Raw genomic sequence first — 24735 nt, 5'->3', positions numbered from 1 at the left:
GATACCGTGATGTTACTTGTGTGCCTATAATTTTTTTTTGAAAGAAAAAAAGTTCAACACATCAAGTGGAGTAAACACTAGTAGACAAACAAAAAAAAACATAATCTACGCTATTCAACTCCAAGTAAAATTACTGTTTATCCCATTGTCATCTCCGGCATTGCCATCAACAACAAAAAGGGTCTCCACCTAACCACTCCTTATAGTTCATAACAGACATATGGATGACCTCAACAACTCCTTTTCCTTTGTTTTAAAAAATTCTTCTATTCCTTTCTAGCCAGATGTTCTAGATAATCGCACAAAATCCCATCAACCACCTCTTATGCTCCTCCTTGCTAGCTGACATCTCTGTCCAAGTTATAAAATGTTCTTTTAGCGTTACTGGGCATGACCATTGCCTTCCAACAAATGCTAACCAAGCATACCAAACCTGACAAGAAAAATCACAGCCAAAGAACAAGTGGTGCACATACTCAATACTCTTATTACAAAACACACATATAATATCTTCCTGATGGATAACTCCCAGCCGACTCAGCCTCTCCTTCGTATTTATCCTACCAATCAATACAAACCAGACAAACAGTTCCACCCTTGGTGGAATTAAACCTTTCCAAATTGTCCTTGTAAAGTTGTAACTTGTTATATCCTCTGGAAGGTTGTCCTCCTGGATTACCTGCATAAAAGATTTAGTAGAAAATATCCCTTGTTTATCAAATTTCCATACAACTCGATCCTCACTACCATGAGCCAGTTTTACCAGTCTTAATGCATCATGCAACTGGTTTACTAGATCCAACTCCCATTGGAATAGCTCTCGCCTCCATTGGAAGTTCCATATCCACTCAGCTCCATCCCAAAACCCGCAATCCCCTATAATTAAACACATATTTTTAAATATTTAAATAACATCAGTCCGCATTCCTTTTTTTTCCACAATTGTAGGAACTTCTTAATATTTATTTGCTTTGTGATTCCTTTTAGAATATACGTGACATAATTTATTGCATTTTCTTGTTAGAGAAAAACAAAAAGGAAAAGGAAAAGGATAAAGGAACATAATATAAGTTAATCGAATTTTTAAGCCTCGCTCCCAATATAAAGGTTTATGAAATTAAAATAATCCCGTGCTTAGTTTTACTCAAACTTGACATTCAATTAATAAATAATGAACGTAAATATTCCGAACAAGCTTCATTTCAAAAATAAAAGTATAAAACAGAGATGATATTAAATAAAAATTACTAAACATTTGGTGTTGCCGTTTTACAAGCTTTTCTGTTTTTGGTCAAGCTTTTTGTACAAGCTCGTTTTTTTTACTCAAAAGTTTAGGTAAACTGTAAGCTAGCTAGACTTGGATCAACGCATCAAGGCCATGGTTCCAACCCTACCATCTAAAATAGGGGCGTAGAAAACACACTATTTCTCTGCCTCACAAGTAAAAATATTCTTGCTAGATAAGAACCACAAGAATCATATTTAATATGACACATTAGATGTTGGACTTTGGCCACTGTAGCTTTTATTTTTACCACTGTTATTCTATGAATTTAATGAGTAACAAAGTCAGAATAGTGGAGAGAAAAATGGAATGGAATTGGATGAAAAGCCTAATTTGATATCCACATACATCATCAAACCTATTTATAATTAATAATAAAAACTTTTATTAATTGTTGTATGACTAATCTAAGCTTTAATTAGCATCTTACATACATTTCCTTGACTATACACTTATACAGTGGAGGTAAGAAATTGATAATAAATTTTCGATGTTAGACATTAAATAATTCCAAGATTAAGATGCCTAAATAGCTAATAAAAAGTTATCTTAGCTTGTTTTAATTTTAGTATTTGGTGATTGGAAATGTCATGTCATCATACTTTATATTTACAATATTTTTTAATCCATGTTAATTTAAATATCTGCATTATTGTTTTCTGATTAATTTTGCAATAATAGTATTCAAGAATTAGTAAAAAATTGGTTGTATGTCACATCAATTTCTGAATTTCCATCCTCACTACCATTAATAGTAAAAAAGATTAGAGCTTAGAGGTAAAGTCATCATTGTAAGTAAAACTAACGAATAGAAACAGAATATTTTCTCTGTCTCACACAAGTTTTCACTCTCTTCTACATATATATATATATGTGTAGTGACAGTAGTGTGGTTATTATAAACGCAGAACAATACACATAATTTATCATGGCACCGTTAGTGAAGATGATGATCTTGACTTTCTTCCTTATAGCGTTGTCGTCAAAGTTATCACCCCTCCCACGCCACAGCCTTCCTCCACCACCACCATCACCAAGTGATGGCTTGTCCCTCGAGCTCATCCCGCCCCATTCCCCAAAATCTCCATTTTACAAAAAGACCCATCATTCCTCCTTAGGCATAGTAAATCCCCTCATTTCCCCTTCCAAACAAGGCGGCATGTTAATTAGCGTTGGTATTGGCACCGGGGACGATGGTACTGCCCCTTACAAATCTTACCTTTTGAGGCTGGACACTGGAACCGACCTAACATGGATCCAGTGTGAGGAGTGTAACATTGAAGATGAAAACCACAGGTGCTATAGCCAAAGAGGTGAACCATATCCAAATAGCAAGTCAGGAAGCTACCGACCTGTGCCTAAAAGCCACCCCTTCTGCCTTCCGGGAGACTACGACGAGGAAAGAGGCCGTTGCACATATTCGATCCAGAACTTTGAATATGGCCTCAACAGCTCAGGCGTGCTTGCCGCTGATACGTTCACATTCCCCTCACCAACGGGTACTGCGCGGGTGAACAATATTGGCTTTGGGTGTGGTTATAAGAACTATAACCCAAGCGCCAGTCATGATTATGAAGTAACAGGGGTTTTTGGCATGAGCCGTGGGTTTCGTTCTTTTCTCAGGCAATATCAATATGAGAGGTTTTCTTATTGCCTGGCTCCCTATGTGAAAAACGAAAACCCTCCCCAAACCTACCTGAGGTTTGGCTCAGAAGTGAGGCCGCCGCCAACATACTTCCAGACGCTGGATCTTCTCATGCTTGGGTCAAACAAATATTACTATTATGTGGAGTTGGAAGACCTCGGGGTAAACAGCCAGAGGCTTCGGATTGATCGGACCAAGTTTGGAAATCAGCCGTTACTTCTTGACACTGGCTTTCCCGGTTCATATTTTCTGAACGCTGTCCATGAAGAACTTGTGGGTAAACTAGACAGCATTTTAATTACTGCAGCTGGGGAGTTCAGTAAGATTATCCGTGATGACAGCAGCATTTGCTATAAGAGAATGAGGAAGCCACCACAAGGATTTACTCCCAACATACCAAGTGTCAATTACTTTTTCAAGGGAGGTGCTCATCTCAATTTGCCTCCTCAGAATGTTTTTGAAAGGATGGAAGTAACTGAAAGCACGACAAGGAGAGTCAGAGAATGGTTCTATTTGAACATTTTCTCAAGCCAGATCAAAAACATCTTAGGTGCCTACCAACAAACTGACTTCAAGTTTATTTTTGAGTAAATATTCAATCCGGTCCTTGTCCATTTTTACGAAGAATAAAGCGATTCTTATCCAAAAAAAAAGGGATGCTTCAAACCTCAACCTTTTTATTTTGGGACAATATGATCCCTCTATTTAAAAAACTATTTAAATAATAATAAAAATTGGTTTTGTATCTTTTTTTATAGGAATGGCTTTGTCTTTCGTGAAAATGGACGATGACCGAATTTGGTGTTTACTCAAAAATAAATTTGAAGTCAGCTTGTTGGTAGGCACCTAAGTTGTTTTTGATCTAGCTTGAGAAAATGTTCAAACAGAACCATTCTCTGACTCTTCCTGTGGTGCTTTCAGTTACTTCCATCCTTTCAAAAACATTCTGAGGAGGCAAATCGAGATGAACACCTCTCTTGAAAAAGTAATTGACACTTGATATGTTGGGGAGTAAATCCTTGTGGTGGCTTCCTCATTCTCTTACAGCAAATAAGGTGCGATTTGGTCTAGAGAATTGTGCTCTTAACAGTTAGCGCCCACTTGTGTCAACAAAATAAATGCTTTCTATAAACCCAATCTCAGCATTGCATTATGTAGGATTCATATAAACCTTTAGTCAACTCGTGATTTACTTCTTAAGTTTGTCTAGTTTTCATCATCAGAAGGACTATATCAGTGTGTTATCAACTCAAGTAATTAACTGCTTCTTGTGGTTAGATTATTTAAAATGGTTTCTTTTGTTTGTCTTTAAGTTCAATTAAAAAAAAAATCCAATTTAGATATAATTTTATTTTTTATTAACCTTAACATATATGATCTTTCGATCTTTTCTTTGAACATTATGACTTAATCTTTTATGCTACAAAAAATTAAAGTATAATTTTCAACAAGTACACTATATTATTACATACTATCAGTATTTTGTTATAGAGATTTAACAAAATTAATATTAAGATTAAAACTATATAAACCATCAATTAAAGTACTATGTTCATATTTATTAATCGCTAAATGGACTTCTCAATAATATCTTATTGAAAATATTAGTAACTTTAGCCATAAAATTCTTTGTATTGTCTATCGTCATCAATCATCATCACGTTCCTACTAAGGTTGAGTACGAGTCGAGTTGGTTTGGATTTATGGTAAAATTAGAATCGAACCAATTGAATTATAATTAGTTCAATTTGATTCGAATTTACGTTTTGTTGTATATGTATCCGAATCGAACCAAATCGATTAAGAATGGATTGATTCGATTCGTGTAATTGGATACCCGATCAAACAAAAATTCATAAAAAAAAATAAAAAAACAAAATTTTTATCTTAAAAATTTTCAAGTACAATAAACATGTAAAATCAATAGAAATAATCCAAACATATTAAATACCAAATACATTAAAACCTAAACACATTAAATACAATGGGAGTGGTTGCACTTGGAGAAGTACTTCCAACAACAGAATCACTTACAGGTAAGGTGAGGTTTGAGAAAGTTCTACTAGGGTTTACTTAGGGTGAGAAAACCGCTACTAGTGTTAGAGTTACTGGGTGAGAAACTCAAAATCATTAAGAGGCATATATATATATATATATATATATATATATATATATATATATATATATATATATATATATATATATATATATATATTAAATTTTTATTTTTTACTTAATTAATATATGATCGGATTCACGGGTTGATTTGGATTTCGCACATCCAAAATCATTATCCGAATTAATTACTAGAGAAAGACATAAGTTTAGTTCAAATCGGATTTGATTATCCATTAGTTCCAACATCAACTTAATTGGTTCGCTTCGAATTTAGACGAATAATTGAAATATCGAATATCCGCTACACATTAAATACAATGGGAGTGGTTGCACTTGGAGAAGTACTTCCAACAACAGAATCACTTACAGGTAAGGTGAGGTTTGAGAAAGTTCTACTAGGGTTTACTTAGGGTGAGAAAACCGCTACTAGTGTTAGAGTTACTGGGTGAGAAACTCAAAATCATTAAGAGGCATATATATATATATATATATATATATATATATATATATATATATATATATATATATATATATATATATTTTAATTTTTTATTTTTTACTTAATTAATATATGATCGGATTCACGGGTTGATTTGGATTTCGCACATCCAAAATCATTATCCGAATTAATTACTAGAGAAAGACATAAGTTTAGTTCAAATCGGATTTGATTATCCATTAGTTCCAACATCAACTTAATTGGTTCGCTTCGAATTTAGACGAATAATTGAAATATCGAATATCCGCTACCCATACTCACCCCTAGTTCCTATTTTTTCAACACTCTCATAAAGAGATTTTGAGGTCTTTCGTGTTTTTGTTTTTCTTTTCACAATTATATGTTAAGTAAGATAATTCATCAATTAGAAAGTTCAATCATATATCCCTATACGCACAAAAAAATTATTACTAAATCAATCATATATATTTATAAATAAGTATATGTATTATTTAATTCAATTATCGATCAATTTTTCATAGATATAATATTAATTTTTTTTTCGTTGATAAATTTATTAGCATTATAAACATTTGTGATACAAATAATAATTTATTCTTAAGCTTAATCCGTTACGCATTTTATTTTATTAGTTATGATTTAAATATTACAATTCCTATCATATATGAGTTATTTATCTGATAATTTAAGTAATTCAAAGTTCTTCTCTTTATAAAAAATATGTTGCTTTGTGTTTCTTTATCTAAAAAATATGGCCTTTCGTTTATGCTTAGTAAAACATGGATTTTTCATATTCTATCTGAACCAATTACTTTTAACTTAGTAAATAATCAAATTTAATAGGATTAGATTTCATTTGACTTGTTTTATTTAGTGGTTGGATAAAGTTTCAAATAATTTTAAATTTGAAGCAGTTGGAGATAGAAATAAAAATTGTTATTATTTATATTTAATTTTCGGGTTTGTTATATTTAGTGATAGATTTAGTGGTTTTTGATAAAAAAAAAAATTCATTAATAAAATAAAACAAAAATTGAGTTTCAACAATATGCTATTTGAAATAACAATGCATAGTGTTTTTTCATAAACCAAAAATTGGTTCTTGGAAAATGATACTTTGAATAAATTAAATTTAGCCATTATTCAATTAAACAAGTATGTGTATTTAGTGGTTGATTCACTTGATTGGATTCTTTTTTATCATTTGAAATATTTAATTGAAAAGGAGCGATCTAATATTTTAGAACAAAACGATAGAAGTAGTAGAAATTATTGGCAGATCTTTCAAGTGCTACAAAAAGTAGAATGATATTGATCTCTTTAGTTGTGTGGATCACTACAAGAGAGGTAGAGAATTGCGGCGGTTTTTGGCATGATTAGCAGCGATTTTAAACTGCTGCAAAAACCAATTCTGACGGTTAAGTAAACCATCCTGGATAGTGGTGCGGGCAATTGTTTTAGTGGCGATTTCCAGCAACCGTTTCTATAACCGCCGCTGTTTCACTATTTTATGGCAGATAATTTGGAGGTGGCTTAATTAAAACCGCCGCTATATAGGACTATTATCATTAACTCTCTGTTTAGCAGCGGATGAATAACTGCCGCTATTTGAAGTGTTTTTCCAGCGATTTTTAATATGCTGCAACGATGGGCAACAGTGGCGCACGGTGGAGCAGCGACGTCAGGGTTTTATGCACTACCATTTGAATTCATGGGTTTTTGTAGCTGTGGGGGAATTGTTGGTTATAAGATAAAAAATAGATTATCAGCGGTTCTTCATGCAGTAGCCGCTAATCAATCAGATGTTGTGGCACATGGATGTCAATTGATGTTATCTCTGATATCTGCGGTAGTTGGATTAACGGCCGATAATTTTTGGCCGGTATCCTTCGTGTCCCTTGTAGTGGATGATAATGCTAATATAATTAAGATTAATTTTGTCTCTAATATTTGATTTTCTTTTATGTTTTTTGTCTTTTCTTTTCTAGTTGCTCTAGTTAGTTCTTCACTTCAAACGGTTGTATTGAGCTCCTTTTGTTAAAAAACAAAAAGTACGTGTATTTAGTGTAGTGTTTGTTATTTCTATGTTTGAAGAATAGACCAAAAACCACCTTATAATTATTACTAGTGTATGAACACGAAAATGCGATACGTAAAATACTTAATGTAATCGTAACAACTAATAGGAAGGGCTAAGATTAATATGGCTTATTTGTACAATGTGTACAATGGGCTATATGAGTTACAAAATGAACATCACCCATAATATTCAGAATAATCATCCGGGTAGTAGGGATAATAAACGTCTCATGTCATAAAACCAATCATTCCAAAAGCTTAAACTGATTTTGGGGAAAGGATCTAGAGCTCTGATACCATGTCATGATATCACTCATCCTAGAAACTTACACTGATGGAAAAAGGTAACACTAATGGTTATATCTCTAATACTTCCTAAATTTCTATTGTACGCATTGTACAAATATTCCATTAGCTCCATGTACTACATAAGGGAATTGATTGCATAAGGGCATTTGAAACACATCAGTTAAACCATACAAACAACATATGGGAAGAAATACATTACCTGATAATATAGTATTAACATATATTTCTGAAACAGTAATAATGTGTATTAAGCAAATAACAACTTTGGCATTTAAACAAAAAAAAAAAAATTACATCGCAATGTACTAACTATACAAAAAATCCTTTCCCGATTAGCATCAGCAAAATGACAAAAAAAATTCTCTAAAAGTCCACCACCTACCCTTTGTATGTCAACCTGAATTTCAAATGGAAAGGTTGATAAATAATTAGAATAATCAGAATAATTTTCACAGATGAAACTTACTGTTCACACATGAAAATAATTAGAATCATTTTCACATTAAAAAATAGTTGACATATCAATATATATTATGTCATTTGGCCAAATGTACGAAACTATTTAACAGGATTTCAACTAATATATATTAAAATGATGCGAATTACCTTTAACTAATAATATAAATACTAAAATGATATGCAAAGAAGATAATTAAGATATTTATATATTATTATATATGTTTCAAAATTTAGTCAAATACATAAAAAAAATGTTAACTAAATCTTATTTTATACTATTAGCGTGTTAACTTCGATAAATCAAGTTTAATCCCAATCAATTGTGATCAGCAGTGGACCGACAACATGTGCAGTTTATTGGAATGTAAAGAGGCGAACCTTTCAGTTAGATATCTTGGCATTCTTCTAGGAGCGAACCCAAGGCTGGTCAAGACATGGAAACCGATAATTGACAAGGTTGAGGAAAAGCTCAGTTTGTGGAAGGTAAAGGTGCTGGATAAAGTGGGTAAGTTAGTCCTTATAAAGTCTGTACTGAATAGCTTGCCAGTGTACTACTTGAGTTTGTACAAGATGCCGAGGGCTGTGGCAGAAAAGTTGATATCGCTACAGAGAAAATTCCTATGGAGTAAGGAGAAAGGTAGGAATGGTATAGCTCTAGTTAAGTGGGAAGTGGTTCAGGCCCCTAAAAAAGAGGGTGGATTGTGGGTAGGTGATGCAGTTATTAGAAACGCTGCTCTACTCTTCAAGTGGTGGTGGCATTTTTCAAAGGAGGAATGTCCATTATGGAAGAAGGTTGTATGCTCCTGTTATGACTTAAATCCCAATATGATGTTATCAGCTCAGCCACTACCTACTAGTGGGGAACCATGGAAGGATATATGTCAGTTGCAGCTGAAGGATAACAATGTAAGAGACAAGATGATTGCAGGTTTGTCTATGGAGGTGGGTGATGGTAGGAGGACTCGATTCTGGAAAGATTTCTGGTTACAAGGTGGGTCGCTCAAGATGAGATTTTCGAGACTTTTCTCTGTTTCAAATCAGAAAGGATCTGTAATAGGGGATTGTGGATTTTGGGATGGGTCATAGTGGATTTGAAACTTCTAGTGGAGGTGAGACTTATATCATTGGGAGTTAGGATTAGTCGAGACTTTGCATGAGTGCTTAAGACCTGTTAAACTAGCATGTACTAAGCAAGACAGAGTAGTTTGGAAGTTTGACAAGGAAGGGATTTTTTCAACTAACTCTTTTGTGCAGGTGGTGCAGTCAGATACTCTTCCGGAGGATATCACCAGCTACAGCTTCACCAGAACTATATGGAAAGGTTTGGTGCCACCACGAGTGGAGTTATTTATTTGGTTTGTTTTGATAGGAAGAGTGAACACTAAAGAAAGACTACTTAGATTTGGAATAATTAGTCACGGAGATAACATATGTGTGTTATGTAAAAGAGATGTTGAATATATTCACCACTTGTTTCTGGGTTGTGAGTTTACTTGGCAGGTGTGGTGTCGATGACTGTCTGATTTCGGGAGAGCGTGGTCTATTCCGAGCTCACTAAAAGAACATTTTGAGAGTTGGACAGGCGTTGTAAACAGAAAAGAGGAGCGGAACAAGTGGATGATATGCTTCTTTGCGGTTATTTGGCATGTCTGCCTAGAGAGGAACATTCGGATTTTTAATTCCAAAGAAGGTGGTCCATAAGAGGTGTTTCAAAGTTCTTTGACGAGTTATAGAGAGTGGAGTAGTGTGGATCCCTTTTGTTGTTGATGGCACTATCGGAGATGACATCAGGAATAGTTTAATTGCTTTAGTTTTTCTTCCATTTTGATCATGACTACATTTCGCTGTCTAATGCTCCACTATACTGTGTTGAGCTCTCTTGTTAAAAAAAAAGTTCTCGCTTGGACCTTTCGTTGCCAGAACGCCGCCTCGCTACTATTACATTGCGCCACGAACGTTGCCACTGAAGAGAGCTCTCGTGCGAATGCCGTAGAATTAATTTAATACTTGAAATATAATCAGATTTCTTTTAAATTCTTAAAAATTGTATGGTTTATAAACCAGAAATTATACTTAACCTTTTAACATAATTAATTAAATAAAAATTAACGGTTAATTAAATTAAAAAAAAAAACTGAATTACTAAAAAATTGAAATTTAATTACCTAGAATTTGACATCATGAATTGAGTAATTGCTGTGCATCTTGTAATCTCGGTGAAATCGAAACGTATCAAGCATTAACTAATGATAATCATGGTATGCATGATTTGGGGGGAAGAGCCGTTATGCTCTATGCGGAAGGTTCGGAAAAAACAGTCACTTGTGAACTAATTGGGCTGAGAAGGGAGCCCACAAATGCAACACCAAAGAGGCCATGCGGAGAAACGAATTGGGCCATATGCAACAACATACAGCATGGGGGCAAGCAGGAAATATTGGGCCCAACAACTAAGGAGAAATCAGGTACGGGTCAACGGGCCGTGGGGGATCAATCGGGTCGGACACCACTGGGAGCTGCGGATCGCGATTCTCCAGATCTGGCTGGCATGGGAGAAAGATGCGGCGCCCTTGGAGATGTTCCAGTCGCTGGAAGGCGGGAAGTGATCGAAGGGGAAGGCCGTGGAGGGGTTGGACTCGGCGTGAACCGGGGGGGGCAGATGCTGTGTGCAGGGAACGTCTGCCTCCAAACAAGCGTGACCAGTGCTATTGAGGACGCGGGGAGTGACGTCGGCGGTGGGGAGGAGATTCCTTCAGCGGCGGTCAACCACGGTCTGTGTGGCACTTCAGCTCATCAGGTGGCAGGGGGAGAACGCAGTGACAAACTACCTAAGGTCAGCAGGGGTGGAGGTGCGATATTGGTTGGTGAAACCGAAGGGATGCACGGGAAGCATGGCGCCAGAGCAAGGAATGTTCCCTGGAGTGAACGAAGGCCGGGTACACCTCAATACTGTGTGCAAACCGGTAAAATGCTCTGCAGTCAGATTGAAGACGACATTGGAGAGACTGAACCGGGCCAAGAGGAAAAGGGGAATGATGAGGAAGCAAGTGACAATGAGCAAACCGATGTGGAGGAGCAACTAGTAGAAAATAAAAAGATGTGGGAGTGGTACACAAATCAGGAGCGAGATTATACAACGAAGAAGATGACATTATAGCAATTCTACAAGCATAGAACGAAGAAATAGCTCGCAAAAGAAAAATGGCAAAGCAGAGAGTGAAAATGAGACGGTGCAGTCCCAACATGCAAAACAGGTGTGTAAAATAATTTTAAAATGATATTCAATTCATGGAATGTTAGGGGGTTGAGGGGAGATGGGAAGTTAAGAATGGTGGAAGGACCTAAGGAATAAACATAGGGTACAAATGTTAGGTCTCATTGAAACTAAAAGGTAGATAGTGACAAGATTTGACGTTGCAAGAATATGGGGACAAGGTAGTCCAGGTTGGGAATATGTAGGCTCTGATGGGGCATCTGATGGACTATTGTTAATTTGGGACGAGGTGATGTTTAACTTAAATAACTGCTATAAGGGAGAGAGGTGGTTGTGTGTGGAAGACATGATATTAAAAAATAGTTTCAACTGTGCGTTTGTCTTGGTATATGGTGCACATGATAGAGATGAGAAGATTCATGTATGGGAGGAGCTGAGCTATATAGCGGGGTTATGTCAGGTTTCGTGCTGCTTTATGGGAGACTTTAATGAAATAGTACATGCAGAGGAACAGAGAGGTACTACTGGTTTGACACGATCTGCGGAAGATTTTAAGTTTTGGATACAGGACATGAAATTAGTGGATCTGCCGCTCACTGACCGGAAGTTTACATGGTTTCACGGGCGTTCTTGCAGCCGCATAATAGAGTTTTGGTTAGTTTGGAATGGCTAGAAGAGTTCCCAGAGGCACATTTGCGAGGTGGACCAAGGGGTTTGTCAGATCACTGCCCACTAATAGTGGAGGGTAGGAAGCTACGAGGTGGTCCGAGGCCGTTCCGGAGCCTTGATTCGTGGTTTACACACGAGGGCTTTCTCAGGATGGTAAAGAAGGAATGGAGAGATTTGGGGGAGCTACAGTTCACAGATAAATTGAAGGCGCTGACAGAACCACTGGGAAGATGGCATAAGGCAAATTTCGGTGAGATGTATAAGAAGATTATAAAGTTTGAGGAAGAGATCAAGAGGATTGATGATATGGTCAGTAATGAGTGTATGATGAAACACTGGAGGCTAGAAGAAAGGCGTTGGTTAAGTGCTGTGAGCGATGGTATGTGAGAAAAGAAGTACATTGGAAGCAGATGTCGCGGTCTCGGCATGTGAACGATATGGACAGAAATACAAGATACTTTCACAATATAGCCTCAGTAAGAAGACGGAACAATAGGATTGATACTCTGGTTATCAACGGCAGGCTGGTTCAGAATCAGGCTAGAATAAAGGTTGCTATCAGAGAGTTTTTATAAGGATTTATATCATCAAGAGGACTCTCCTAGTATGGGGTTCAGAGATGGATTGGTGGTTCAAATAGATGAGGAGGATGCAACGGCTCTAGAAGTGATGCCGTCGGCCGAGGAGATCAGAGAGGCTGTGAGCCCTCCAAGGCGCCAGGGTGTGACGGATACAACATGAGCTTCATCAAGAGATGTTGGGATCGGAGGAGATTGGTTCTGAATTCACGGCTGCAGTGATGGGGTTCTTCCAGACGCCCAGGTTACCGGCGGATGCCAATGTCAGTTGGGTGGCGCTGGCACCTAAATTCATAGGTGCGAAGGAGATTAAAGACTTGCGACCTATCAGTATGGTGGGGTGTGTGTATAAGGTTATTTTAAAGGTGTTGGTTAGGAGGATGAGATCAGTGATGCCAGCATTAGTAGGAGAGACCCAGAGTGCGTTTGTACAGGGAAGGAAAATCCATGATGGGGCGCTTATTGCATGTGAAACAGTTAACTGGCTTAAACTGAGGAAAAAAGAGGTTGCCCTAATCAAGCTTGACTTCCAAAAAGCATACGACAGGGTCAAGTGGAGCTTTGTGGTGCTGCAAAAGATGGCATTTGGTCATAAATGGAGAGCATGGGTTATGGAGTGTGTAGCTACTGCGTCTATGTCGGTGTTGATAAACGGCTCGCCGTCTAAACCGTTCAACATGGAAAAAGGCTTGAGACAAGATGACCAACTATCCCCGTTCTTGTTTGTACTGGTTGTGGATGTGCTGCATCGAATGATTGGAGAGGCAGTGAGGAACGGTCGTATATCACCGTTGCTGGTTGGTAGAGATAGTGTAGTATTGTCACACCTTCAGTTCGTTGATGACACTATCCTCTTTTGCCCACAAGAAGAGGAGACTATTAAGATTTACAAGAGGCTTCTGCAATACTTCGAGTTGATGTCAGGCCTGAGTATCAATTTTGATAAGTCCAGCCTGATCCCAATTAATTGTGAGGAGCAATGGGTCGAGCGTATGTGTAACTTGCTGGGTTGTAAGGGGGATGCCCTTCCAGTTAAATACCTTGGAATCTCTCTAGGAGCTAATCCGAGGTTGGTGAAACAAAGCTGTGGAAGTTGGTGCTTATCAAATCAATGTTGAATAGCTTGCCAGTATACTATTTAAACTTGTTCAAGATGCCGAAAGCTGTGGCCGAGAAATTGATTTCGCTGCAGAGACGATTTCTGTGGAGTTCAGAAGAAGGGAGGACTGGTATGGCATTAGTAAGGTGGGACGTGGTGCAGGCGCCGAAGAAACTAGGTGGGCTAGGAGTTGGGGATGCTATGGTTCGCAACACAGCGCTGTTGTTTAAGTGGTGGTGGCGATTTGCAAAGGAAGAATGCACACTATGGAAAAAGGTAGTATGTTCCTGTCATAATCTGAATCCCAATGAGCCACTGTCGACTCAAGAACTGCCTACTAGAGGGGGACCATGGAAGGATATCTGCCAGTTACAAATCATGAATCAACATTTAAGGGATAAGATGGTCGCAGGCCTATCCATGGAGGTTGGTGATGGGTGCCAGACTCGATTTTGGGAGGATGTATAGTTACTTGGTGGATCTCTGAAGGATCGCTTCCCGAGGCTTTTCTCTGTTTCAAACCAATGTGGATCCGTTATAGGGGAGTGCGGGTTTTGGGATGGGTTTGAGTGGATTTGGAACTTCCAATGGAGGAGAGAGCTCTTTCAATGGGAGTTGGAACTCCTGAGTGCACTGCATGAGGTTTTGAGACCTGTGACATTAGTTCCAAACAGAGAGGACAGAGTGGTGTGAAAATATGATAGGCGAGGTGTTTTTACAACTAACTCATTTGTGCAGGTGATGCAGGAGGAACTGATCCCAGAGGAGGTAACTAGCTACAGCTTCACCAGGACTGTTTGGAAGGGGTTGGTTCTGCCTAGAGTAGAGCTTTTTGTATGGTTTGCTCTGATAGGAAGAGTAAATACAAAGGACAGGTTGAGCCGGTTTGGAATCATCAGTCAGGAAGATGTTACTTGTGTTCTTTGTAACAACGAGGTGGAAGATGTATATCACTTGTTTCTAGGATGTGTATTTGCTTGGTAGGTGTGGAGTGCTTGGATTTCTGCCTTTGGCCGACGATGGTCTTATCCGGGATCGATGAAAGAGCACTTTCTTAGGTGGACAGAAGAACCGAGGAGAATGGATGAGCGTAACCACCGGTTGAGGTGCTTCTGCGCGATCATCTGGAACCTATGGTTGGAAAGGAATAGGCGAATTTTTCAGCACACAAGCAAAGGAGTCAAAGAAATTATCAACATGTCCTCGAATAGTGCTAACGAGTGGAGCGGTAAGGATCCCTTTAGTTATTGATGGCTATGCCAGAGATGACATGGGGACGGATTTGGTTTGTTATATTTCTTGTTAAGTTTGTTTGTTTTTAGTGTGGATGACTTTGATTGCTCCACTGTTATTGTGTTGAGCTGTTTGGTTTCCAAAAAAAAAAATGGTGGGCTTGAGGTGTGTGGCCCCATAAGTGGTTGTTATATAAGATAGATATGAAGTAGAACTATAGAAAAACCAATTGAACCGTGGTCTTCTACAGCACCACATATAGCTGCCACGCATAAATCGCAGCACCGCACACTGGCAACTCTGTTGGTTCCATCAACATTGGATAGTCCATACGACGCTGTGATCGGAGACGACATGGATCTCTTAACAGAAGTGTCAATTTCTCTCATAATTACTACCATTTATTGGATCAACACTGAAAGAGTAATACTTAACAAGGTGGTCAACAACAAAAGAATCATAATCAACAAACTCATAACATATACACAAGAAAATTATTAGAATAATTTCACATAAACATAATAGAAAAATATTTGAAAAATAATAAAAAAATAAATTCAAATAATCTATAATAATTTTATTTAATATTTGTTAATTATTATTAAAATAATTGTATAATTTTAAATATAATAATTAATGTAAATTAAAACAAAATCAATTTATTTATTCTAACTAAATCAAATTATTAATATAATTGATTAGTTATAGTTAATATAGTCAAATAAAATATTAAATAATTTAATATTTATCTCAATCAAATCAAATAATTAATTAATTATAATACTCTAAAAAAATAATTAATCAAAATATATAAAACAAAAAATTAATACAAATTAAAACAAAATAATTTATTTATTCCAGTCGAATTAAATAATTAATATAATTAATTAGTTATAGTTAATATTGTCAAATAAAATATTAAATAATTTGATATTTATCTCAATCAAATCAAATAAAGAATTAATTGACATTCTTAAAAACTATTAATCAAAATACATAAGATGAAAAAATTTGTGCAAATTAAAATAAAATTAATTTATTTATTCTAGTCATAATAAATAATTAATATAATTAATTAGTTATAATTAATATGGTCAAACTATATTATTAATATAATTAATTAGTTATAGTTAAAATGATCAAATAAAATAAATAATTGACACTCTCAAAAGTATTAATCAAAATATATAAGACAAAAAAATTAATGCAAATTAAAAGGAAATCAATTCATTTATTCCAATCAAATCAAATAACTAATATAAATAATTAGTTATAGTTAATATAGTCAAATAAAATATTAAATAATTTTATATTTTTAAGTAATTAGTTATAGTTAATATAGTTAATATCTCAATCAAATCAAATAACTAATTAATTAATTAACGCATTTAAAAGAATTAAATAAAATAAATCAAGAAATAAATTGCTATTAATTGAAAAAATTCGATTTTAATAATACATAATAGATTAAATTAAATAAGATAATTTTAATTATTGTCTCTTTTGCTGAAATAATAATTGACATGTCCATATGTATTATGTTAAATGATTTAGTTATATATATGTGATTTTTTTATGTAAAAATAATAATTAAGATATTAATAGGTATTATGCTATACAATTTAGTTAAGCACATCGAATTATCAAATAATTTTTAATTATTATTTTTATATGAAAATTTTAGTGAGACATATAAGTAACTATTTATCAATAATAATAACAACATTCACGTTATGTTAATATAAAAATCAATCACTAAATAAGTTATGTATAAAATATATTTAACAATATAAAATAAATTTTAAAAATAAATAAGTTAAACAATACATGTATTTATATATAAATAATTGATGATTGATTTAGTTCTTAATTTTTTATATACACATCGTAAAAGCTCATATGCAGCTGTATGTATTTATAGTGTCTAATTTTTATGTACATTCGATGAAAACTTATATCTTATATGCAGTTATTTTTATGGTAAAATTAATAATTTAAAATTATTAGATAATAATTTAATTAAATATATCAAATTATCTAATAATTATCAATTAACAGGTTTATACGAAAATAACTTCATCGGAATCATTATCATATACACATAGGATTTATGTAAAATAATAATAATAATAATAATAATAATAATAATAATAATAATAATAATAGAATTATAAAAGCTAACAGAACAATTAAACTTTTTAGAATAATTAATACTATATAAACACTATAAAATTAGTCACTGCAATTAATTACTAGAAATATTTAATTAAAAACGTGTAAACCAGTTCGGTGTATGTATTAAAATCTTAAAAGACAATCTTTTTTGTCAGTTAGATTCATCTTTTTTTATCTTTTAATTTGCATTATGCATGAATTTTTTTTTTGGAGGGAGATGCTACACATACATAATGTGTCTAAATATACATTGTTCAAACAAAATTTTGTTAAAAGAATTTCTCTTTTTGTATGTTTATGCAATTTTTATAATTTCTTACTAGGTGTATGTATTAAAATTTTAAAAGACAATCTTCTTGTAATCTATCTTTTATAATATTCTTTTTGTTGATGAGAATTAAATTGGTACCAAGTCATCAAAGTATGCCATATGTAATTACGTTTTTTTATTGTGCCTTGTTTAGGGTTTATGATTTGAAAACATGCAACAACTAACTTGAATTATTATAAACATAATTGGAGATATCCGGAGTAATTTCAAATTTTGTTTTTGACTTTTCGCATTGTTTGAGAGATTGATACCATCTTGTTCTCACTTAGAAAAGTGGAGAGAGCCTTTCATCAACTTTTCTCTTCAGTCTTTGAGTATAGGTGTTGTTAAAGGTGGAGCTTCTCTTTGGCAATGGAGGGTCATATAACCCTCTAAATATTTTATAAAAGCATTAGTACCATATAGATAGAAAATGAAATTAGTTTAATTGGTTATAGGGCTGATAATTCATATCCTATTCGTGAGTATTTAACTCAGTTCAACCTGTTCAGGTAGGGTAGGGTAGGGTCCGAGTATGTCTGCGGGTAGGGTAGGGTACGAGTTTAGGGTACAGACTTACAATAAATGAACAACCACTAAAACTAGTTAGTTAATTTAGTAATTTAGAGCATTAGTTTTTTTTTTTTTGTTATTAATTTACTTTGAAAAAATTTGATATTTCTACGGGTAGGATAAGGAAGGGTAGGGTTTAGAATTTTAGGGTGCATGTAGGGTTAGGGTTGAGAGATTCTCAACTCGTAAGTAAAATAGAGTAGAGTTTTAATAAAATTTTTAACCCATAGGTAAGATAGGATAGGGTCCCTACTCTACCCATTACCAACCCTAATTGGTTAGTATCATATTTTTCCAGTCCCAATGATTTATGTTCAATTCTCATGTTTATTATTTTGGATTAATAATTTATAATGGACAATGTTGGGATAAGTTTAACAACTTAACAAAACCTTTTTTTTTCTGTGTTTAAATCCATGTTTAATACTAACACAATCTTACTCTTGTCCAACACTTTGATTAAAAAAAAAACTAATTAAATACTATGTATGTATTGAGTTATAAGTTTTTGTTAGAATGGTTTCTCTTTGATTTTTTGGTATTAGCAATTTTTACATTGGCAAGGAATATAGAGAACGTTTTACGTTTCAATTAGATTGATAAAGGATATTTTTTATCTCATGATAATGATGAACAATAAATAATAAGGAGTACATCAATTATATAACAGTTTTTGTAATTTAAGTAGAGATCCAATGCGTTATGGGTGGTCATAGTTTTTTTTTACTATCCATAGATCATATTCTAAGAATTTGCTTCTTTTTTTAACAGGGAAGGCAGAAGATAGTATTTTCAATGAAAATACTGTAAGTCATAGTATCACTAAAATTAAGAATAATTTCATTCAAGACTTCAAGTTGTCAATAATGGAATGCAGTTTAGTAATTTTTTTTTCTTTCAAATTCATTCCAAGACCTCAAAATATGTGTTTGGATTAAAATTTGTTAATGAAAATTTATATCAAATTTATTTTACAAACTTAATTTTAATAAGAAGTGAGTTGGTGTTAATGTGATTTATGTTAAGTAATTTTATATCAAAATAAATTATAATAAAATAAATATTGTTTGGAGTACATTATTTAAAATTATATTTAAATAAAAATTATTTAAAAAGATATAAATTTATATCATTCAAAATCATATTATTTTAATATTTTTTATTATAATTTTTTTTTTAAAAATTTAAATATATGTGTTAAAATTTAGTACTCTATCAGTACTCTTCTTTAATATTCTTGTATTTAATTAGATCTTTCTAATAGAATCAATTATTTAAATTATAAAAATTAACAATATTAAATAAAATATATACTAATTTAAGAATGTATAGTAAAAATTATACAAAGTTAAATAAAAAAATGATAAAATTCTATAAAAAAAGCATTAATAAAAATAATTAAAAAATTGATATGAATAATAACTACTGAAAATTCTATTAAAAAAATACAAAAATATATATTAGTGAACATAAAAAAATTTTAAACAAAAATATTCATGCTATGAACGAGAAAAATTATTGATAAAAAATCAACATTTAATAAGGAGTACTAACAATAATATTAAAAAAATTATTTGTAAAATATAATTGTTCCTAATATCTCTTCTTATAAATGAGATTGAATGGTAAAATTAAAAAAAATTAATTAATTTTTTAATTTAAACGCAAAATTATAATTTGTTGTTTAAAATAAACTAGAGTTAAATTCCAAAATCATGGTTGTATTTAGAGAACAAAATTAGTCAAACAAAAAATTCTAATGTTCAATAAGATTGAAAGTATTTAAAGTATTTCTAAGACTAAACTAAATATACCCAAAATAATTGAAGATGGTTTTTATCGAAAAACTGGTTCTGTCCGTAGACAGCAGAAATACCGTCGCAAAGATCCATTGTTGTGGACAAAAGATCTTATGCATCATTCTTCTGGTTCTTTCTCTTTCGCGGTTGCCACCAACGATAGAGAAGATCGTAGTGGCAATGGTGTCTATGATGGCCATGGTGGCCATGAAGCTTATTTCCTGGAGAACCGCCTTTTCAACGGACTAATGAGTGAATTTATTTTATTACACTTTATATATTATGTACTTTTTATGTATTTTCACTACAAAAATTATAACAAATAAACTTATATTTACTATTGATAAAAAAATAATCTAACAAATAATCCATATAAAAATAATCCACACCTTCCTAAGAAATGGAATTGAAAAGAGACTTATTATAAAAGCTGGACTAATTGATATTCCTGCTGTAGAGAGGAGGAATTACCATGATGACATGACAGTTGTTGTCTTTATAGATTATGAAATGCTCGGCTGGCTGTAAGAGGTCGATTTCCGCAACAACTGTCAAAGGGCCACTACTAATTTTGCAGACCCAGTAGTGTCAACCTTCGGTCAAATTAAACGTTTGATGGAAGACCAACTGTCTCCTAATAATAATTAGCATCCAACTCTGATATCTGATCTTCTGTTTAAAGAATTGTTGTTTTTAAATACATTTCTTTGTTGTTATGCATGTTATATAGAATTTTTTTCTGTAATAAATTAAAAAAAAATATTTTAATTTTAAACATCAGTAGTATATATTTTAGAGTACATGGGAGTACATAAGAATTAATTATATTTAAAAAAAACAATTTTTTTAATTTATAATAAAAAAATTCTTATTAAATATAACTTATTTCTGTATATTTATATATTATTTTTCTATATGAAATGATTATTTTGATCTTTTCATACCTCATTTTGGATTTTATTTTGATCATGATCCTAGCCTAAATATGTAAAAATCAATAAATTGTACATTTGACTCATATCTTACTCTAATTTTAGACTTCAAAGATTCACGCATATTCTTCTTTTGGATATATATAATTATATGTGAAGCATGGATACATTAATTTCATTTTTTAAATACGTACGTATATATAAAACATAAAATATTTTTTAAATAAATTATAAATATTTTGATATTTTATTTATATTAAGTATATTTTTTTGTAAAGCATTTAAGATAAATTTTGGTCAATAAAAAATAATACATAATATTTTTAAATTTATTTTAAAAATATAATATAAGAATAAAATTAAATATTTTAACATGTGATAAAGTTTACGTTATCTAAATATATTTAAAAAATATTTTTTATTTAAGATATTGTTAAACACAAAAAAATATGTGTGTTAAATAAATATTATATCCTAAATATATCTAAGGTACAAACATAAAAACTTAACAAAGTAGTATATGTTCTTTATATAATTAACCATAATCATGCATCACATGAATTCTCTAAATAAAGTAGAGAGGCTTCACTTCCAAATGATAAAAAATGAGTGGTCAATATTTTTAAATTAATAGTGAATTTCAGCAAATAATCTTAAGGTGATTAAATATTATTTATCATTTCCCCGTAATTTTCAATGTTAGAAGATCCAAATTATATATATAATTAAATAGTTTAATTAATGTGGTCAAATTATATTATTAATATAATTAATTAGTTATAGACTTATAGTTAATATGATCAAATAAAATAAATAATTAACACTCTCAAAAATATTAATTAAAATATATAAGACAAAAAAATTAATGTAAATTAAAAAAAATTAATACATTTATTTCAATCAAATCAAATAATTAATATAATTAATTAGTTATATTTAATATGGTCAAATAAAATATTAAATAATTTGATATTTATCTCAATTAAATCAAATAAATAATTAATTAATTAACGCGTTTAAAAGAATTAAATAAAATAAATCAAGAAATATATTGCTATTAATTGAAAAAATTTGATTTTAATAATACATAATACATTAAATTAAATAAGATCATTTTAATGATTGTCTCTTTTGCTGAAATAAATCAAATAATAATTGACATATCCATATGTGTTATGTTAAATAATTTAGTTAAATATATGTGATTTTTTTATGTAAAAATAATAGTTAAGATATTAATATGTATTATGCTATATAATTTAGTTAAGCTCGTCGAGTTGTCTAATAATTTTTAATTAATTTTAGTGAGACATACAAGTAACTATTTATCAATAATAATAATAATAACATTCACGTTATGTTAATATAAAAATCAGTCACTAAATAAGTTACGTATAAAATATATTTAACAATATAAAATATATTTTAAAAATAAATAAATTAAACAATACATATATCTATATATAAATAATGTGATTTAGTTTTTAATTTTTTATATACACATATATAATAAAAATTCATATGCAGCTATATGTATTTATAATAAAATTAATAATTTAAAATTATCAAATAATAATTTAATCAAACATATCAAATTATTCAATAATTATTAATTACCAGCTTCAAACAAAAATAACTACATCTAAATTATTATCATGTCCACATAGGATAATAATAATAATTTGGCAGCATATATGATTAATAGGCTTGAGGTGTGTGGGCCATACCTAGTAGTTATATAAGACATAACATAAGAGATGAAGCAGAGAAACAGTAGCCTACAACGCGCTTGTTATTTTTTATGTGGGAGAGAGAGAAGTGCATAACCAGAAGGTGTGAACAGAAGTGTGTTTTATATTGGTATGGGATCTATAAATCGGATGCATCGAAAAAAAATCACAAATCGGACGGTCCGATTTGTGAATTCGAAAAAAAAAAATTTTAATGTTAAAATCGGACCGTTCATTTTTATTTTAAAAAATAAAAAAAATATAAAATACAAAACGGACTCTCCGATTTGTAGTTTATTTTTTTCTCCAAGCAAATCGGACCCTCCGATTTGTAATTTATTTTTTTCTTCAAATAAATCGGACCGTCCGATTTGAATAAAACACCATATAAAAAAAACACATGTATTTAAACAATATAAAAATAAATTAGCCAGCCACGCAACTACTCTCTTGGTTTCGTAAAGAATGGAGAGTCGATGTGACACTGTGATACGAGACATGGATCTCTTAACGGAAATCCTTCTGAAACAAGCGATTCAATGCAAGTGCGTGTGCAAGAAATGGCTGTCAATCATCTCCAACCCCAAATTCCGTTATTCACACACTTGTCGTTTATATTCCAAGTACAATAACAACCCTCCACCCACTGCTCTGTTGGTTCAAAATGTCTCAGACACAAAGCTTCGTAGAGCTTCTTTTGTCCCCTTAAACACCAATAATGAAAGTAACAAAACCTTCCACCCTGATCTTCATGGATCCAACTTATTGCCTTCCATTATGCACTCTTGCAATGGTCTATTACTATGGAATGTTCATTATCCAAGTAATCTATCCCAATTTCCCGAAGAAGTTGTAGAGACTTATCTTGAGGAAGCATGCCACTTTCGCATATGCAACCCTGCGATCCGCCGCGACGACCACTCCGTTCGTCTAGATTACCCCGATGCACATGATGCAGCTTACTCGGATGATGATGATCGTCCCTTCTCGTTTGATCCATTTGCATTGAAGGCTTATCTTGTTTTCGAACCTCTAAAACAACCTCTTTCTTACAAAGTTATTTCATTCGGTGAGGAAAGTTCTCCGTTTAAATATCGTCGTTATTCTCCTCTCGGACCTATGATTTGCAAACCCAGAATTGAGATTCGTCTGTATACATCAGAGACGTGTCGTTGGAGAAAAGTTGTTTGCAACCTACCTGATGACTTACGTGTCACAAAAGGAGTTTATTGCAACAGTGCTATTCATTGGTTTCGTTTATTAGATCATGATAATTCTGTTTATTTTGATACCAACCGGCTTTGCTTTGATAAATTGCCAAGAGTGCCATCCGTTGGTGATGACTTAGATTCAAAGCCCTGGAGTGTTTAAGTATTTTGGAGAATGTAGAGGGAGGCTGCACTTGATTCTAGATAATAATTTGGAGTTTGATATTTGGGAATTAGAGGAAAATTACTCTTCATGGGTTGCCAGATACCATGTTAATCTTAATCGCATGCATGATGGGGAATCAGCCTTGTGGTGGAATGTTTCAAGTAATCCATTTTCTGTGTTAAGTTTTGTTCTTCGCCAAGAAAAAGAAGAAGAAGAGGACTCCATGCTTGTATTGTTCAAAGATGGTAAAATAATGTCTTATAGCCTGAAAGATTATGGTTTGAGGGTTCTTTGTAAAGTAGACGAATCGCCTATTTCTGTTCATCACTACTTTGAGACTTTGTTAAGTATTGGAAATTCATAGATCCATGTAGAGTAAGTATTTGGACATTGTTAAGATTGTTTAATATTTGTATTGTCTATTATTTATATTTTTTATTTTTAAATAATTATAATTATAAGGTGGTTTTTGTTCTATTCTTTAAACGTAGAAATAACACTACACTAAATTCATATGCTTGTTTAATGAATAATGGCTAAATTTATTATATTTCATGCATTACTAGGCAAAATTTCATTTTACACCAAGAACCAATTTTTGGTTTATGAAAAACACTATGCATTATTGTTATTTCAAATAGCATATTGTTGAAACTCAATTTTTCTTTTATTTGAAACCTAATCAACCACTAAA

At 32.5% G+C, this 24735-nt stretch overlaps 2 protein-coding genes across 2 annotated transcripts; both read left to right on the top strand.

The window, feature by feature from the left end:
* Positions 1 to 2213: 2213 nt before the first annotated feature.
* LOC107627933 (aspartic proteinase nepenthesin-2-like) lies at positions 2214 to 3521 on the top strand. The gene has a single exon (XM_016330740.1). The coding sequence runs from the start codon at positions 2214 to 2216 to the stop codon at positions 3519 to 3521; it is 1308 nt and encodes a 435-aa protein (XP_016186226.1).
* Positions 3522 to 23132: 19611 nt separating this feature from the next.
* LOC148575417 (F-box protein At5g07610-like) lies at positions 23133 to 24405 on the top strand. The gene is made up of 2 exons (XM_088506226.1): positions 23133 to 24003; positions 24113 to 24405. The coding sequence occupies exons 1-2, from the start codon at positions 23133 to 23135 to the stop codon at positions 24403 to 24405; spliced, it is 1164 nt and encodes a 387-aa protein (XP_088362352.1).
* The last annotated feature ends 330 nt before the right edge of the window (positions 24406 to 24735 follow it).

This window comes from Arachis ipaensis, chromosome B2 (genome assembly GCF_059453495.1).
Source record: "Arachis ipaensis isolate K30076 ecotype BB chromosome B2, ASM5945349v1, whole genome shotgun sequence".
Classification (NCBI taxonomy): domain Eukaryota; kingdom Viridiplantae; phylum Streptophyta; class Magnoliopsida; order Fabales; family Fabaceae; genus Arachis; species Arachis ipaensis.
Note: the sequence above shows the minus strand (reverse complement) of the source record. Positions and strands in the feature narration are given on the sequence as shown.